At 44.5% G+C, this 19468-nt stretch overlaps 1 protein-coding gene across 4 annotated transcripts in view; it reads left to right on the top strand.

Moving 5' to 3' along the window:
* Positions 1 to 17891, top strand: part of KDM3A (lysine demethylase 3A) — a 49151-nt gene extending 31260 nt beyond the window's left edge. For all 4 annotated transcript variants that reach the window (XM_006028643.3, XM_025210072.1, XM_025210071.1 and 1 more), the window contains 9 exons: positions 583 to 819; positions 2285 to 2456; positions 9167 to 9257; positions 10121 to 10251; positions 11591 to 11710; positions 11800 to 11939; positions 16243 to 16419; positions 16498 to 16632; positions 17210 to 17891. In XM_006028643.3, coding sequence (XP_006028705.1) covers positions 583 to 819; positions 2285 to 2456; positions 9167 to 9257; positions 10121 to 10251; positions 11591 to 11710; positions 11800 to 11939; positions 16243 to 16419; positions 16498 to 16632; positions 17210 to 17290 — 1284 coding nt within the window. In that variant the 3' untranslated portion in view covers positions 17291 to 17891. The remainder of the gene's footprint in view (positions 1 to 582; positions 820 to 2284; positions 2457 to 9166; positions 9258 to 10120; positions 10252 to 11590; positions 11711 to 11799; positions 11940 to 16242; positions 16420 to 16497; positions 16633 to 17209) is intronic.
* The last annotated feature ends 1577 nt before the right edge of the window (positions 17892 to 19468 follow it).

Genomic DNA, 19468 nt, shown 5'->3' with positions numbered 1-19468 from the left:
GAACCCTCAACTGGATCTGAGTTGGCTTCCTCTTGAGGGCAATTTCCTTGAGTAAAGAGCATGGATTGTAGGCTGCTCAACTCCATGTATGTAGGTATAAAGTGTGTGTAATATACTTACTTTTGTGGATTGAAAGCTCCCTGGGCTTCACCAGTGAAACCTCACTGACTTCCATGCCGTAATAGAAATAAATCCTTGCTAGATGCCATGCCTCATGGACTTCTGCAGCTTTGCCCAAGTGGAACTAAGAGCCAAATTTTACTTATGCTAAAATACTGTAGAGGAAAACTAAGCTGTATTGGGAAGGTTTAGGAATAGCACATCTTAGTCGAACCTTCCACCCCAATGCAAATGACCCTTGAGGACCCTTCCAGCCCTAGGATTCTTTTGAGAGAAGAATATTCTGCTCCCTACCCAAAGTATAACTCTTGGCTTAGGGGAAAAGGTTGGAAAGTAAAAAATGTGTTGGCAAAAACACAACTGCAGTGTTACATTTTTTGCAGACCAAACAGCATCTTGACAAGTGGCAAGACAGCACTGAGGCAAATGTTAACATCTTTTCCTTTCTCTTACTAAATTCAGACTGAGAATGGCCTCAAGAATACACCCAAGGTCCTTGATGATATTTTTGCATCTTTGGTGCAAAATAGAACAGTTACAGATGTGCCTAAGAAGCCTCAAGGATTGACTATAAAGCCTACCATAATGGGCTTTGATACTCCCCACTATTGGTTATGTGATAACCGCTTGCTGTGTCTCCAAGATCCCAACAACGAGAGCAACTGGAACGTTTTCAGGGAATGCTGGAAGCAGGGGCAGGTAATGTCTTATACACATTGGCTGCTTACAGACATTAAAAAACCCAGTGCTTTACTTTAAACTTGGTGTGCCTCTGTGTCGAGCCTAGCACATGCCTAGAAGAGGTATTGCATTAGTTGGATCCGACTTGCCCAACGTCTGTATAATCGGGTGCTTTAGTGGGATTTTTTGGCATTTGTATCTAACAGCTGATTGAAGCACCAAAAAGCCCTGCTGAAGTGCCCGATCTATACAGATGTTGCAGAGCCAGGTCGAAGTAATGTGCTGTTTCTTCCAGTAAACCTGGGGGGAGGAGGGGCGTGTTAAAAACCTCTATAAGCAGCCATCTTGTTCCTATTTCTGACTGGCTTTGATTCTCTTCTGGTGAGAGGGATAGTATTGCCTGCCTAGGTTTTATAATAATATAATCACTGGTCTCTGAGCACTAGTCACCAGAAAGATCTTTAGGAAGTAGTTTCTAGTCATAGAGCCTACAGCTTCTCAGAACCAAGGCTGAACATCTGGCAGCGACTGGTATTTCCCTTCACCCTTTCTGTTTAGTAATTCAATGGGTGGTATGCTGCTTTGTCAGAAAGCATTGTGGGTATAATAATCCCTAACTGTCTCTGTCATATGGCTGTTAAATACATTGAGTAATATGAAATGCCTTGATCTTTAGAATTTAGTTCATGTATCAAAATAAATGCACAGGATATTTTAATGGATAAATCTTATTGAAATAGATTGGTGGCCCCTATTGTGATTTTGGTTTCCTAGACCAGATGTTGGCTGTCCATCACGAGGCTTTGTACCATTGCTTATAAGCAACTACAGCAGTTCCTTTTAATGTTACGTGCATGTTATTGGGGAGTGGATTATATACTAAAATACTTGCCACAGACTGAGAAGTCTGGGAGCCTCTTTGGTCTCACTTCTGAAAAACTGGTTGCTCAGCAGGCAGGCTCTCGGATGTTGCCCTGTGACCATATTGTGTCTCACGGAATACTCTTTTCTTTGGAAGAGTCTAAATGTATTTTGAAAGATTTGCTGCTTTTGTTTTCTGAGGCAACATAGGAGTGAATTAAGATGTTGCTACTGGTGTCTTCTCTGTTTCCCTCCAGCATGGAGAGTGTCACCTTAAATCAGCACAGTATTTAAATTTCTCTCTCTTGGAAGTGAACAACACCCCTGAAAACAGGAACATGCTACGTAATTCTAGCACAGCAGCCTAATTCAGCAAAGTCTACTCACTTGTACTCTAAAAATACCAGTGTCCAGGGAAAAAATTGACAGAAGATAACAATTTATCACCCTAAAAGAAAAAATACTCTTTTTTCCAGATTAAATTTGGCAGTCTAGCATTTGTTGTCATAACTCCTATACTCTGAAGCTTTGCCTAAATCTGTATGTAGTTTTAAAAATCAGAAAGCCTCTTTACAAAGAATATTTTTAATTTTCCTTTAATGCTTACTTATTTTTTTAATAGCCTGTAATGGTGTCTGGAGTGCATCACAAATTAAACCCGGAGCTGTGGAAACCAGAGTCCTTCAGAAAGGAATTTGGCCAGCAGGAAGTAGATCTGGTTAACTGCAGAACCAATGAAATTATCACAGGAGCTACAGTAGGGGACTTCTGGGATGGATTTGAAGACATTCAAAGTATGCAGTATGAATTCACTTCTTTGCTATTGTGTTGGATAGAGGGTACTAAAAGCAGAGGCATGACTGATGGACCTGGTATCCAGGGCAAGCCACTCCTGCAGGGGGTAGCACCACTGGCATTTATACCGGGCAGTGCGTTTTGCTAATTGCCCAAAATTTGGAAGGAAAAGGAGACAATTAGGCTTAATTTATCACACTGCCACAGCTGGCCACACCATCGCCACCTCCCCCTGCAGCAGTGGCTTCTCCTGGAAGTAAGCTGGTACCAACCTCATGTGGGTTCCTTTATATGGTGACTGCCAGACCCTCTGCCTCTATTTTGGTATCTCTTCCCACTCCTCTTTAGTGCCCAGGGACTTGTGCCCTACTCACCTACCTGTAGTTGTGCTACTGGCTAACAGCATGATGAACAGGCACTTCCATTTTTGCTGCTGGCTTTAATCTGTACTGGCAGGCTTTGGGTGAAAGAATAAAACCAACTTGCATTGGTCAGTTTGCTGTTGTAAACTCCATAGTAGTTTGTTTCCTGTAGACACACAGCTATCCAGAGCACCTTGCTACTGGATGGCGGAGCTGGCAGTAACCTGTTGGCATTGAGAATGGGCTGTGGAATGACAGACTCAAGTTGAAGACACATGGCCCAAACACTAGTGTATAGTTCTTCCTGATTCTTCCAGTGGGTAACATTTTTATGCTAGAATACTGATTTACCAGTGGTAAAGTGCTGGGTGTCCCATGTCTGCTCCACATTTTATGCTGGTACAAAAATAGATTACACTGGTATAAATGTATGTGTCTGGACCCTTTACTTGTGGTGGGATAAACTAGATCAGGGTTTTTCAACCCATGGGTCGCAGGAATATATGAAAGGGTCATGAACAAACTTTAAAAATGGGTTTTCTTTTAAAGGAGAAAAATGTGGGAAACTGTGGCTTTTCCCTTGCAGGCTGGCAGAGTTTCAGCCTGCAGGGGGCTGCTTGGGGCCCTCCCATGCCCCACACACCCACCCACTGCCCCATATGCTGGGGGCAGCAGGTCGGGAGTGAGGGGCACTGGATTGGGACTGGCCATTGATGTTTACAAGTGGGTCCTGGTACAAAAAGGTTGAGAATCACTGGACTAGATGACCTCCAGAGGTCCCTGCCAACCCTCATTTTCTGTGAACGTATGATTTTGTTATCTGCTCTGGCTGGCTTGGAACTGCTAGGAAGGTTTTCCATAGCAAAGTGCACTGATGTGATTTTTTTTTTCTTTCTTCCCAGTCCTCAGCTTGTGTGCTAGGATGGAAAGGTGCCATTAAACAATTTTGTATTCTGGTGTCTTTAGACTAGCCCAGAGAGAGGTTCTCCGGGTAAGCACTTTGAGGAAGTTGGGGCGCTCCCCTAGCTTAATGAAACCATCCTTTTGTTGTTTGCCCAACTAGTTGAGTAGAACCTGAAATGCAACATGTCTAAGCGCTGACAAGGTGGAACTGGCCAGTCCAGATCTATCAGTATTTAGAAAGTACCTCCTGCAAAGGAGGTATCTATTTGCTGTAGCAGATACTGGACTCTGAACACCAGGTGTCAGGAGAGCTCTGAAGACCTGCTGTACTTTCTAGGCAAAGACTGAAACTGTTCAGAAAGCCAGTGACATTGTTGGGGTTTTGTTTTGTTTTTTTATAAAGGCCATGTCTGAAGCACTCCATTATGGCTGTATGGAGTGCTGTACCTTATAGTTCAGAAGTAGTGTAGCACTGAGGGCATTCCAGCAAGCTCTGCCTCTCTGGAGAGCTTAATGTGGGTGCTGTGCATGTGCCAGTAAATCACTTATACTGCTTCCAGTTTGTTGGGAGACGGTGAGTGCAGAGGGGGCATATCGTGTCCAGTGTCAGTCCAGTAATCATTAGCTTTGTACTAGTGGTGTAGACCTGCCCTAGGAACCAGTGCAAAGGGAATGTAGTTCTGTTTGGCGCACAAAGTGGATTAGGCTGGTATTGTTAAATGCCAGCGGGGCGTCAGTGCCCCAGAGCTCTGTTTGCTATATGAGAACTAAAATGCTCTGCATGCAGCTCCCTCAGCTTGGTCCCTAGAGCTGATGTTATCGTAGAAAATGAGGGTTGGAAGGGACCTCCAGGAGGTCATCTAGTTCAATCCCCAGCTCAAAGCATACCCAACTAGATCATCCCAGCCAGGGCTTTGTTGAGCCAGGTCTTAACCTCCAAAGATGGAGATTCCACCACCTTTCTAGGTAACCTGTTCCAGTGCTTCCCACCATCTCTTGGTGAGAGGTTTTTCCTAATACCCAACCTCAACTTCCCTTGCTGCAACTTGAGACCATTGCTCCTTGTTCTGTCATCTGTCACCACTAGGAAGAGTCCATCTCCATCTTCTTTTGAACCCCCCACTCCAAGTAGATGAAGGCTGCTATCAAATCCCCCCTCAGTCTTCTTTTCTACAGACCAAATAAACGCAGTTCCCTCAGCCTCTCCTCATAAGTCATGTGCCCCAGTCCCCTAATCATTTTAATTGCCCTCTGCTGGACTCTCTCCAACTTGTCCACATCCTTTCTGTAGTGGGGGACCCAAAACCGGACACAGTACTCCAGATGTGGCCTCAGCAGTGCAGGATAGAGCCGAATAAACACTTCCCTTGATCTGCTGGCAATGGTCGTACTAATGCAGCCAGTATGCCGTTAGCTTTCTTGGCACACTGTTGACTGATATCCATCTTATTGTCCACTGTAACCCCCAGGTCCTCTTCTGCAGAGCTGCTGCTTAGCCAGTCAGTCCCCAGCCTGTCCCGGTGCATGGGATTCTTCCCTCCTAAGTGCAGGACTTTGAACTTGTCCTTCTTGAACCTCGTGAAATTTCTTTTGGTCTAATCCTCCGATTTGTCTAGGTCACTCTGAATCCTAGCCCTACCGTACTGCATATCTGCTACACCTACCAGCTTGATGTCATCTGTGAACTTGCTGAGGGTGCACTCCATCCCATCTTCCAGATCATTAATGAAGATATAGAGCAAAACCAGCCCCAGGACTGACTCCTGGGGCACTCCGCTTGATACCAGCTGCCAACTAGACATTGAGCCATTGACTACTACCTGTGGATCCTGGCAATCCAGCCAGCTTTCTTTCCACCTTACAGTTCATTCATCTAAACCATACTTCCTCATCTTGCTTGCAAGAATGCTGTGGGAGACGGTACCAAAAGTCTTCTTCAAGTCAAGATATAGTATATCCACTGGCTTTCTCAGCATCCACAGAGCCAAGACCTGCTCAATGATTTTTCTGGGGACTGAGGTGAGACTGACCGGTCTATCATCCCCTGGATCCTGCCTTTTCCCTATCTTAAAGATGGTCACTATGTTTGCCCTTTTCCAACCATCTGTGACCTCCCCTGATTTGCCATGAGTTTTCAAAGATAATGGCCAGCAGCTCTGCAGTCACATCAGCCAACACCCTCAGCACCCATAGATGCATTGCATCCAGCCCCGTGGACTTGTACAAGTTCAGCTTTTTTAAACAGTCCCTAACCTGTTCTTTCACCACTGAGAGCTGGTCACCTCCTCCCCAAACTCTGCTTCCTGGTGCAGTAGTCTGGGAGCTGACCTTGTCTGTGAAGACTGGGGTGAAAAAGACATTGAGCACTTCAGCCTTTTCTTCGTATCTGTCACTAGGTTGCCTCCCCCATTCAGTAAGGGACCCACACTTTCCCTGACTTTCCTCTTGTTGCTGACACTTGTAGAAACTCTTCTTGTTACCCTTCACATCCCTTTAGCTGCAACTCCAATTGCACTTTGGCTTTCCTGATTTCATCCCTGCATGCCCAAGCAATATTTTTATACTTCTCCCTAGTTTGTCCAAGCTTCCACTTCTTGTAAGCTTCCTTCTCGTGTTGAAGCTCACCAAAGAGTTCTCTGCTAAGCCAATCTAGTCGCTTGCCACATTCGCTAGTCTTCCTGCACATCGGGATGGTTTCTTCCTTTGCCTTCAGTAAGGTTTCTTTAAAATACAACCAGGTCTCCTGGACTCCTCTCCCCTTCGGACTGGCCTCCCATAAGTCCCCTGAGGGAGTCGGTCTACTTTTCTGAAGTCCAGGGTCCATACTCTGCTGCTCTCCTTTCTTCTTTTTGTCAGGATCCTGAACTCGGTCATCTTATAGTCACTGCTGCCCAACTTGCCATCTGCTTCTGTATCCCTCACCAGTTCTTCCCTGTTTGTGAACAGTAGGTCAAGAAGAGCATGGCTCCTAGTTAATGTCTCCAACACTTGCAGCAGGAAGTTGTCCCCAATACTCTCCAAAAACTTCTTGGATTGCCTGTGCACTGCTGCATTGTCCTCCCAGTAGATGTCAGAGTGATTGAAGTCCCCCATGAGAACCAGGGCCTGTCATTGGGAAACTTTGCTGTTTGTCTGAAGAAAGCCTCATCTACCTCAGCCTCCTGGTCTGGTGGTCTATAACACACACCCACCACAACACCAGCCTTGTTGTTGTCGTCCCCTCTAACCTTAGGCCTGTTGAAAGTCTCTGGGTTATCTCCAGGTTTCATACTGGAGCTCTGAGCGGTCACACAGCTCTTTTACATACAGTGCAACTCCTCCTTCTCTCCTCCCCTGCCTGTCCTTCCTGAACAGTTTATACCCATCCATAATGGTGCTCCAGTCACGCGAGCTGCCACCAAGTCTCTTTATTCCAATCACGTCATAGTTCCTCGACTGCACAAGGACTTCCAATTCTTCCTGCTTGTTTCACAGGCTCTGTGCCTTTGTGTACAGGCACCTGAGGTGACTAGCCAATTGCCCTACTTTATCAGGAAGAATGAAGTCTCCCTTGTAGTCCCCTCCTGCTTCTGCTTTCTCCACTCCCCCACTTGCCTCAGAGCTTTGTTCTCCATCCCCCTGCGAACCTTGTGTAAATCCTTCCTCACTAGGTTAGCGAGCCTGTCTGCAAAGATGCTCTTCCCTCTCTTCATCAGGTGGATCCCATCTCTTCCTAGTAATCCTTGGAACAACATCCCATGGTTGAAGAAGCCAAATCCCTGCTGGGGACACCACCTGAGCAGCCATGTGTTGATTTGCAGGATGGGGGTCCTTCCCCTTGACTGGAAGGATTGAGGAAAACACCTGTGTCCCCCTCCCCTTCATCCTTGCACCCAGAGCCTTGGAGTTGCTCTTCATCTGCTCAGGGTCATCCCTGGCAGTATCATTGGTGCCCACATGGATGAGCAGCATGGGGTAGTAGTCAGAGTGTTGGACGAGTCGTGGTGGTCCTTCCATGACATCTTGGATCCAGGCAGGCAGCAGACCTCTCTAGACAACAGGTCAGGCCACCAGGTGGATCCCTCCATCGTTTCATCTTTGGAGTAGTGGTCTCAATCCTCCCCACCTTGGGGATTCCTGGCCTGCTCTCTTCCACCACTGGAATGCACTCCTTCTCCTCTGCTGCTAGCACTCCATATCTGTTCTCTGGGCAAACCACTGTACGTGGGGGTGACTACTACTTGCTGCCAGCTCCCCCTTCCTGGGACTCCATGCCCTCTTCCTTTTCTAGCACCACCTCTGGCAGTCCATCCTCCACAGTCCTAGAGGTTTCCTCCAGCATGGAATTGATGAAGTTGTCATGGTGGAGGATGCTTCAGAGCCTTGCTACCTCCTCCTGTAACTCTCTTGTCTTCTCCCTGAGGGACAAGAAGGCACTGCTCGCATTGTAGGCACTCCCCCACCTGCCTGACACGGAACGGAATTGGCAAGCCGCAGTCTGCACAGCACCAGAGCAGGACCTGGGTGGAAGCCTCAATGGCATGTAGTCCTGTCTGGACAGACACCTCACAGTTTGAAGCAGAGAAAGAGCTGGAAGTGTTAGTGGGTCTGGGATTGCCATGACTCTGGGTCTTTTCATCTGTTGCCTCTTACTTCTTGCTTCTCTTTCCAAGCAGATCTTTCCTAGCAAACTCCTCTGTAGCTGACCTGTTTGCTGTTCCCTCATCTGAAGGGTTCCTTTTTCCCTGCAGCCTCTTTCTGCTCAGCAAGCATACAATTGAAGGAATGAAAGAGTTTCCAAGCAAGCTCCCCCTTGCTCTGGACTCTGGTTAAACAAGGGGCTTAAATCTTGGTCTAGCTACTGAATTTTAGCTGCTAAAATAACTGTAGGTTAGTCCTAATTACATTTTAAAAAAGGATCTTACCTTTCAGGCTCACCTTCAAAGAGAGGGGTGGCAAACTGACCTGCGAACTGCTTGCAAACTGTCCTATTTGCTTCTCTGCTCCCCTGGTCAGTTTGCCTTGGGAGGGTAGTTATGCAAATCTGGATTAACTGGAGCTCCTTATGCCATCTTCTGGAGGGTTATGTTGCTTGCTTGACAAGTGGCAAAGAAGTTACTTCAAATAGAACAGAAATACTTCCCAGGAGAACTGTGTTTTTCGCCTTAGCATATTCCTATTACCTGTCCACCTTCCTCCTCTGCCCCCATCTGGAGAGATCCTTCTTAAAACGCTTATTCTTGAGAGGGCAGGAACAGAGTCGGGGTAAGAAACTCCAGCACAGGGTACTGAATTATTAATTTCTAACCAGTTCTTTAGCCAAGCAGATTGAGAGGCTGTTGGTAAAGCTGCAGTGGGCATTGATTTCTTGAAGCTAAATTGCAACTGGTGGGGTCTAAGACAAACCATTTTTAGTATAAGACTTACAAATTGCAGAAACTGATACTGTCAACTCTTAATGTTAGGTCGCCTTAAGACAGAAGAAGGAGAGCCAATGGTGTTGAAGCTGAAGGACTGGCCTCCAGGTGAAGACTTCAGAGACATGATGCCCTCTCGGTATGAACTTTGCACGTATGGAGGACTGGGGCGATGGGCAGTAACTACGTGTATTTTGTCCATCAGCCAAATAAGAGTACTTAAATGCTGTCCATTTTGAAACATGCACTTCAACTTTGAATAGTGAACAAATTCCTTGTTTCTGTGAGATGGCTGGGTGTGAGAAGCAAGTTTTGCAAGTATGCCGTGAGCTTCTTGAATGAGTTCTCAAATGATCTCAACTCTTGGTGCAGCAGGGTGATAACCTTTAGTCTAAAACACAGCTTATTCTTTAAAGTTTTGTTTTGACAAACCTAAACTGGGTTAAATTTTAGAAGTCTTTACTAAAATTACATGCGTTTAGAAAATTGGACAAATAGTTGACATGAGAAGTTTCAGCATATTTCAGTAGAACAATTCATGTACTAAATTCAGCTATTACATCTGTCTCATTCTCATGTCTTGTTTGTCCTTTTCTTTCATTGTTAGACACGGATAACTGGGCACTTTTACATGCTCCTCCCAGAGGTGGGGAGGGTGGTGCTTTAATTAGAGCAGCTCCAAGAGCCACTCTAATTTAAAGCATCGCCACATCTCCTGCATCAGTCCCTGCACTTAAAAATGGCAGTGGGGCATTTCAACTAAAGCTTGTTCAATGAGCATGGGGATGCTGATACAGGAGATGCAGGAGGCTGCTGGGGAGCGGCAATTGCCACGCTCAAGCAGACAATTAATTGAGAATTCTGGCACATCGGAGTGGTCTCCGTGCTTATGTACGTGGTAATGCAAGACTTTGATTACAGTAAACATTTTCTTTCCCTCTGTATTTGGCCTTTGGCTTTCCATATTGTTATTTAGCATGAATTGTATTTGTTCTGTTGCAGATTTGATGACTTGATGACTAACATTCCACTGCCAGAATACACTAGAAGGGGTGGCAAACTCAACCTTGCCTCGAGACTTCCTAACTATTTTGTTCGACCAGATTTGGGTCCTAAAATGTACAATGCGTATGGTAAGTAATATATATTTTTTTAATTCTGTAGCCTGCACTTACTGTGTGTTCTAGTAAGTACTACCTTCAGAATTATGTAGAGCAGTGGCTCCCAACCTCGGGGCACAACCCAAATCAGGGTTGCTGGGGTCTGGTCCTCACTCCATCCCTCCTGCCTGCGGGGCTCTCCCGGTGTATGGTCCATGCGACTCATGCTGCCGCTGCCCCCCGCAGTCCCAGCCCGGCCTGGGCTCTGCTGGCATCACCAGGCATGAGTGAGTCAGGGGCAGGAGTCGCGACCTGGATTTAGGGTCACAGCAAAAAGAGGTTGGGAGCCACTGATGTAGAGCCTTTGTGATCTTGGTGAACTGACCAAGGGAATAAATTGTTTGGTTGTGAGCCCCAGCAGTTCTCAGAAATAGTTGAATATGCTTCATGTAGATCTTCTATTGTCTTGCATTTAAGCTAGTAACACTTGTCCTGTAATCCATGGACTCAGTCTGCTGCACTTCCAATATCTTATTTATGTACTTTGTTACTGTCCCACAGCTCTGTGCTACTTCTTCTCCGTCTTTCAGGATTTTTCTTTGATCCATATCTTCCTTTTAACTCTCCCTGAAATCTTTTCTGATCTTCACCCATGTGCATGCAGCAGCTTGAAGAATAGAAAAGTTTATTTTTCAAGCATGCTTCTGTTGGATGCTTGACTCTTATTTATTTTTAATATGATTGTTGATAGTTCAACTGCCTTATGCAGCATGAACAGGGATTGCCTGAGAATTAGACCAGTCTGAATTATCACAGGTCTCAGCTATACAGGGAATATATCATGTCTAGCAGCAGCTCTGAAGCACACTGCAACTTCTGCAGGCCTTTTAATTTGGAAGCAGTGGCTCCACAAGGCACTGTGGGCAGGCTAATTAGCACTGCTGAGTGACTGCATCAGTCAACTTTCTGCTATGCTAATTAATCAGCGCATGATACCTTGCAGATGTGGCATTACTCCTGCATGAAGCAGCTGTGGCTTGTTTGGCTGAGCTTAGTGAATTTCCCCTGGCTACATAACTGTAGAAACACTGTCCTGGCACATCTTGTGCCTGACTTCTGTATGCCATAGGAAAGTTAGCTGTGGATGCAAACAGCTACAATGTGGTAGGCTGTAAGCCAATTCTGAAACTGCATTTTATAAGTCAATAGTGGGGCAACACTTCAGTCAGGGCACTGGAAACCTTTTTGTAATGCTTCACTCAAGTTAAATGTACTCTAAATGCCTACCCTGGCTTTTCAAATAGTGCTGCTTTCTGTGGTGCATGCTTCTTTCTTGGCTCACCGATCTGTTTTATTTGCTTCAATTTTTCAGGTTTAATAACTCCAGAAGATAGAAAATATGGCACAACAAACCTCCATTTAGATGTCTCGGATGCAGCCAATGTTATGGTTTATGTGGGCATACCCCGAGGGCAGGTTAATCAGGAAGAAGGTAAAACTTTTGTTCATTGGGGTCGTGTGTGGCAGGAAGCAGAGTCCTTGTGGTATGTCTCTATTCTGGCTGTCTCTCATCTCTGACAGAAGTGCTTAAAACCATACAAGACGGTGACTCGGATGAATTGACAATTAAGCGCTTTACTGAAAGCCGAGAGAAACCTGGAGCTCTGTGGCACATTTATGCCGCCAAAGATACAGAGAAGATCCGGGAATTGCTGAAAAAGGTCAGATAAATGTTCCATTGAGCAATGAGTCTGTTGCTGGAAATGCAGAATTTCAACACAGCGAAAAGTACAGTAATGCACCTAGGCTATATATGGCCTACATTCTTTACTCCATACTAATTTTCTGCTACTGCATTGGGAAAGCATTATTTTCTCTTTAGAGCCATGTAGATTTTTTTTTTTTTTTTTTAAATTTATAAATGCTGCACAAGGGCACAATATGTTGATTTGTGGGTGTGGTGTACCAATGAGTTTGAAGTAAATGTTCTTGTGGACTCTTCTGGACAATTGATTACCTGCAGATGCAGGGGGTTGTATGACGACTTTGGAAGGAGGAGCATTTTCCAGTTTTTATGTTCTTATGTTTGTAGGCTGGAGGACAAGTAGCAATGCTGGAAAGCGCTTGTGGATAAAGTTCTAAACATGAGAGCTTCTGCTGTGCAGTACTTCGGGCTAATGAAAACCTTATCGTAGAAAAGTAGAGCTGGAAGGAAGACCCCCAGAGGTCACAGTATCATAGTACTTAGAGTCAGAAAGGACCTAAACAGATCATCGAGTCCGACCCCCTGCCCCAGGCAGGAACAGGAGCCAGAATCATATTGCCCCTAGATCATCTAGTCCAATTTGCTTCCTGAGGCTGGATAATTCCTATCCAAGCTATTCTTTACAAATTCATTGTCTAACATATTAGCAAAACTATAGTGAATCCTGACACAACCACAGGACATACCTTTTCCTATGGTAGGTCAAGGTGTTATAGGGACAACAGTGGCCAATGTCCTCCTGCTGTAAAGGTTGCTAAATACGCTTGAGAGATCCAAGGATGATGGCCATACCTCCCACTAAGGAGGAAAGCAAAAATCCCAGTCTGTACCAATCTGACCATGGGATAAAGTTCCTTCCTGATCCCAGTTATGGCATTTCGGCTGACCCTGAGCAGACCCTCTCTAGCCGGGAACTTCCAAGTTTTAGTCCCAGCAGGAGCATTGGCACATCCCTGGCTGCAGCCAACACCCAATGCCTCTGAGGAAGGTAAACCCCCCACCCCCTGACACTTGTAGCAGCAGGAGGGGGAAAATTCCTTACCAGCCCCAGGCAGCAAACAACAAAACCAGGAAGATGCCCATCGTAGAGCATAGGCATAGCCACTCGTAGATCATTGCTTGTCCAACCTCCTCTTGGACGCATCCTGTGATGGAGATGCCACAACTTTGCTAGGCAGTCTATTCCACTGCCTCGCTGTTCTAACAGGGAAGAAGTTTTCCTGATATCCAGTCTAAACCTACTTTGCTGCAGTTTCAAGCTATTGGCCCCTGTCCTATTCTCTGCAGCAAGAGCTCAAAGGTGCTTTCCCTCTTTATGGCACCCCTTCAGATATTTGAAGATTGTCATCATGCTCTCTCTTAGGCATGTTCAGCTTGTGGAAAAGCAGTTCGACATCTCATGTGCCTTCCACACCATATATCATTTTTTGTCACCCACCTATGGACCCTCTCTAACTTCTCCACATCCTTTTAAAAACGTGGAGTCCAAAGTTGTGTACAATACTTGGCCTTATCTACAGTAAAGAGGCATTATCATCTCCCATGTCTTGCACTTCATACTTCTGTTGATACATCCCAAAACTGGCATTTGCCTTTTTTACAGCTACATAACACTTGCAGACTCAATATGAAACTATATCAACCATAACTCCTAGATCCTTCTCCATAGTGCTGCCATCCAGCCAAGTGGCACCTACTGCGGATTTGTATTTTTTTTATTATTCTTTCTGAAATTCAGCACCTTGCATTTGTCAGCATTAAACTTCATCCTGTTAGCTCCAGCCTAGCTCTCCAATCTGTCAAGATCCTCCTGAATTGAACTTCTGTCATCCAGCATGTTCACAGCCCTTCCCAGTTCCACGTTGTCTGTCAATGTGCTCAAGAAGCAATCTATTCTGGCATCTAAATAATTAATACACATATTGAACAGCACTGGAGAGAACCCTGGGGGACTCGACTTGAAACCTGCCATTTTGACATGGATCTGTCTATAATTGCACTTTGCTATCGAGCCAGGTTGTTTATCTGCCTTATAGTAGACTTGTCCAGCTCACGTTTCTCTGATTTGTTTATGAGAAGATTGTGTGGGACTTTGTCAAAAGCCTTGCTGAAGCTCAGATGCACTGTATCCACTGCACTCCCTTCATCGACCCAAGTAATTTATTTTGTCAAAGGAGACCAAGTCTTATTTGGTACAACTTGTTCTTAGTAAATCCATGTGGGCTGCTCATGATCAGCCTTTGCTTTAAGTGCTTGCAAATGGATTTCTTTTATAATATGCTTCAGTAGCTTGCCAGGTATTGAGGGTGAGGCTAACTGGTCTGAAGGTCTCTGGGTTCTCTTTTTGTATGAATAAAGGAGAAAACCAACTAAGAGTTATTGAGGTTGTTGTAGCTCTGCATTTGGGCCTGGTTGAAATGCTCTGGTGCTACTCTCCATTCTGGTGTTAGCACTTCAGGAAGGATGTGAAAAGACTGGGGAGGGTACAGAGAAGAGCCACGGAAGGGTGAAAAACTGGAAAGCATGAGCTCTTTGAAATTCCCACTTTTTTAGTTTCTCAAAGAAGGTTAAGGAGTAACTGAATTGGTGCACACACATCAATGTGGGGAACACTCTTGGTAAGAGGGCTGTCCAGTCGAGCAGGCAACAGCATAACAAGATCCAGAGACGAAAGCTCTACAGTTAGAAATAAGGCATAATTTTCATTGAGGAGCCCAAGTAGGCGGGGGTGAGGGGGGAAGGGATTCTGTCCTATGGAAGACTTCTACATGTCGAAATCCTGCTGCTTTCCACCTGAGAACCAAACCCAAATAGTTTACATTTCTCCTTGAAAGGGTCTCAAGCTCCTGCTTCAGGGCAGTCCCCTCTAGCAGGCAGCTGAAGCTGCAGGCTCTAGAAGTCTGAGTCTCTTGACTTGAAGCCGGTCAGGCGGGCAGCAGAGAACCTGGTACGCAGGGTGCGAGGAACCAGGCAGGTTTTGAAATCTGTCTGGGATCAGTCAGAATTTCAGTGGTGTGAGAACCCCAGTGATGTCTGGCTTCAGAACATTTTTAAGGGGAGAAGGGGGAAGTTTGGAAATAACATTAAAAAAAATATAAAGTTTCTATCTTTTTGGCATTTTTCTGATTTACTTTTAAATTCAACCACTGAAACAATTCAACCAGGGTTGTGGGAAATTCGGCATCACTGGGAACCTTTAAATGAAAATTGTCATATAAAAAGAAATGCTCTCATTCAACCAGAGCTACTAGACCTGGAGAAAATTGCACCACGCTAATGGCCAGAGTTATGTAGGAAGTCAGACTAAATTGTCACGATGCCTACTTTTGGCCTTAAATGTATAGAACACATCCAATGTCACAGGAAGCAAAGGGGTGTCAAGAGCGACTAGGTTGGATAGATATCTGGCTGGGGTATTATGATCCCAGCACTCGTACCTGCCCAGGGCAGGGGGTCAGACTTGATGATCTGTGCAGGTCCCTTCCGACCCTAGAAACTTTGAAATGTCTGAAGGAGTAGAAAATAAGTTATTGGTAGATGGATTGTTGGAGTGGCTTTGGGGGTGAGGGGAGGGGGGGAATTGGAGACCAAACCCACATGGCAGGATAAACTAAGTCCACAGAAAGTTTTAAAGGCAAAGGGTAGAATAGTTCCTGAAAGTCGAGAGGAGTACAGTACACCAGCTACGTTTAAGCAGTAATGGCAAATCAGGATACTAAATCAGCATGGAAGTTTAACAGTAACAAAGTTTTCAAGTTTTGACTTAAATGAGCATTTTCAAGGTTCATCTATCCACCCTTCTTTAAACATTTGTATGACAAGACAAGGAGCCGTGCACTGTACTGGGCTATAGCATTACCAAATTGCAGTCCTATTTCCAACATGGGTTGCCTCTGCCCCAAATCCAGGCAAATCCAGTTAATTCCTCTACTTCTACTTCTCAGTTGTTAACTGGGGAGAATTGTCTTCTTCACAGGAGGGTGGGAAGATCAATTAGTCAAGTGTGGAATCTTTTTATTTTTGATTAGTTAACTAGCCGGTGGGAACAGGCATGCCTATAAAGCTATGTTGTTGTCTTTAGAAATCTGCAAGCATGATGGAAGGAGTCCTACCTTGCATTGTAGTTGTTGTACAAGCATTGTTGATTCATACGGTTTTGGGTATTGTTCCATTGTTTGGCTTAGGGGTGCGTTCATAATATAACAAATGGATATTTGATAGTGCATAACATCTTTTGGGCGGGTCACTGTCCTTTTCAGGTCTCGGAAGAACAAGGTCAGGAGAATCCTGTAGATCATGATCCCATTCATGACCAGAGTTGGTACTTGGACCGATCTCTGAGGAAACGTCTTCATCAAGAGTATGGCGTTCAAGGCTGGGCTATCGTACAGTTTCTGGGAGACGTAGTTTTCATTCCAGCAGGAGCTCCTCATCAGGCAAGGACAAATGGCTCTTTCAGATTTGCTGTCTTCATAGGCTTCGCACATGGCTAATAGCTCTCTGTTCTCTCTCAGGTTCATAATCTCTACAGTTGTATTAAAGTAGCAGAAGACTTCGTTTCTCCAGAACATGTCAAACATTGCTTCTGGCTCACTCAGGAATTCAGATATCTGTCCCATACACATACGAACCATGAAGATAAACTGCAGGTAACCTTTCCCCTTTGCCCCCTCCTGCTTTTCTTTTCTTTTCTTTTTTTTTTAATCTTAAGTAACTTCTTAATCTGGTTGATTGTCAATAGCCGTGCGGTATTTGGGTTGCACCTAAAGGAGGATTAAAACTCCTGTGTTTCATGCTTTAGTCAATTTTGTAAATGACCACGGTTTGAAGAATGAACCTAGTGGCAATTACCTGTAACTTTAGTAAATGTTTTATAATAAACCTCTTAAATTCTTTTAAATGGTTTTGGCACTTTTTGCTGCATATCTTTGTTTTGCTCTAACAGACTACAACCTCCCTGAACTACCAACTAGCTCTCACACCACTCTTGCATATAATGATAGGCTTGGGGGCCACTTGGCTTTTAACACTTGGGTATCTCCTTTATTTGGGGTAATTTTAAGTGAATTTCTCTGAATTTAGTCAGTGGAACCATTGAGCAGGTGGAAGCCATGTGGGGGAAAGAGAACATTTTTACTCTTTCAAGGACTCTAAATGGCTGGAATTTTTCAAATTGATATAGATCATCTCTGCAGTTTTAAAACTGACTCTCTTTTTTCCTGCTAGGTGAAGAATGTCATATACCACGCTGTTAAGGATGCAGTCGGGATACTGAGAGCTAATGAATCCAGCCTCAGTAGGCCATAAAGTGACAAGCCTTAACCATGCACTATGAAACTGGCAGCTGTTTTCAACTACTCCATCAGGACCTCTGTGGACTGAGATGATATGAATGTTACCTCATCTTCCTTTCAGCAGTACCAGCAGATCGCGGTACTTTGTTCTGTGTATTCTTCTAATGTTTACAAACCCGAGAGATGTATATGTAGAAATATTTGCGGACTGTGACAGACTGTGAATGCTCAGTTGCAATAGAACTTTATATGGAGTTACTCTCCAAACTGTACAAAAATACCTCTATAGAATTTATGTTGGAGACTATTCCAGATTTATGTTTGAACAATGTTAATCAGTCAAGATATACTGTAAAGATCAAACTTGGTTTTAAAATTTATGTTGGGGGGGAGGGGAGGGGCACTAGAAAGAAGTATGAAGCTGTTTGATTTCATAACCAACTTACACTTAAGAACTGTATTCTCAGTACACTTAAGTTTTACAGTAATGTAGAACTAGCATTGAGCTATTGTATATTAACATGGAATGGGGATTAACCATTGTTAGTTAAATATATTTAAATTTCTAAATGTTAAATGCCCTTTTCAGTAAAAATGCCTCCATTTGAAATGTTGATGTCCCAGCGTAGACGAGTGTTTGTAGCCGTCCCTTATTCTTGGTTCCTAATAGTGGAAGGGTCTCCATACACCTCCTAGGTAGAATTCAAAGATTGTTCCTTTCTCAGCCTCTCTGCAACATGACTCCCATGTGATTTTGAACTTCAAACCATTGTAAGCACACAGGGTTTTCCATGGTAGAAACTGCTACTCAGTATTCTTCAAAGGAAAAGAGCTTTGAACTAAAGTCTCTAGGGAACCAACTGCAATATTACCTCAATTGTATAGTCTTGATTTAACTGGAGTTCATTTGGCTGCTTTACTTGAAGCGAGAGACCAAAGCCTCTTACTCCAGCGCTGGCTCTATGGTCTTTGCCTTCTAGAGGGAGCTGAATTTCCTATCCTGTCCTAGATCACTTCTAGTTTTGAGTGCATTTTTTTTTTTTTTTTTTGCATCAGGCATCCTCGGTATGGAGAAAGAGTTAAAAATTATGCATTTTCTATTTGGCAAGTTGGAACTAATGGGAATGACTATCTCCAGACAGGGCTTTCTCTTTCTTGAGCTCTCAATGTTGGGCTTTTTTTTAAACAGCATCTGTTAAGTGAGTGGAAGAAACTGTAGGTGTTCCAGCGCATTCTCCTGTAGCAGCAAGCTAGCCATGAGACCTTCTGGCCCCCAGTAATCTGATTTTCCCCCCCCCCCAACCCTTGCTCCCAGCCAAGTGATTATAGCTACTGGTATTTATTTGTCTTTCCCAAGCCAACTTCTAGAGAAGAAAGTTTTGAATTGCACCCCACTTGTACACAAGGCAGTCTTTTACCTCAGAAGCACCAAGCTGTCTACAGTGACTTCCAGACAGGGTGAAAAGCTATATTAGTCTTCAAACCACCCTTATGTATGCATCAGAACACATGGTAGAGGTGATATCTTTTATTAGACCAGCTAGATTTTTTGCAAAAAAAAATTTAATTGCAAGTTTTTGGGCACTTGTGGTCCTTTAGATCGTCTCAAAAACACCACAAGGTTCTTTTTCTTGAGGGTTGTACAGCTCTTGCTTGTGGAGATGGAGAGCATCTGATAAACCCAATGAGCAGCACTGAGAGTTGGAGCTGATCTTGGCAGGGCTCTCCTCCCTTGGTCAGGTAAACTTCTATCACCTGCCTCATGTCTGGAATCCTTTGGGGCGTACACGTGCACAAGCACTTGAAGAAAACTATGGCTACAGTAACCATGCTCTTTCCAGAGCTAAGAGATGTTCTAGGGATGCCCTACATCCATTAAGTGTGAGTAGAAGGCACGAGGACAGAGAGCACAGTAGGGGGCTGAATGCATGGTTTCCTATGGACAAGTGCAGTGGCCATGAACAACCTATCCCAAAGGATCGTGCCTAATGTGAGGTATGCTAGCGAGCAGGCTATTGCTAAGGCAGACCAGCTAACATCACTACATTTTGAATAGAGGAAACTTGTCTCAACCTTTTATGCCCTGCATTTAGAGTACTGACTGGCCTGGGCTACTTGTAGCTGAGCAACTTTAAATGGTGGGAATCATAAATTGGACAGCCCAACTCCTATTTTTTTTTAGCCACTGTCC

Source organism: Alligator sinensis, unplaced genomic scaffold (assembly GCF_000455745.1).
Source record: "Alligator sinensis unplaced genomic scaffold, ASM45574v1 scaffold656_1, whole genome shotgun sequence".
NCBI lineage: Eukaryota > Metazoa > Chordata > Crocodylia > Alligatoridae > Alligator > Alligator sinensis.
This window is presented reverse-complemented; position numbering and strand designations above follow the sequence as displayed.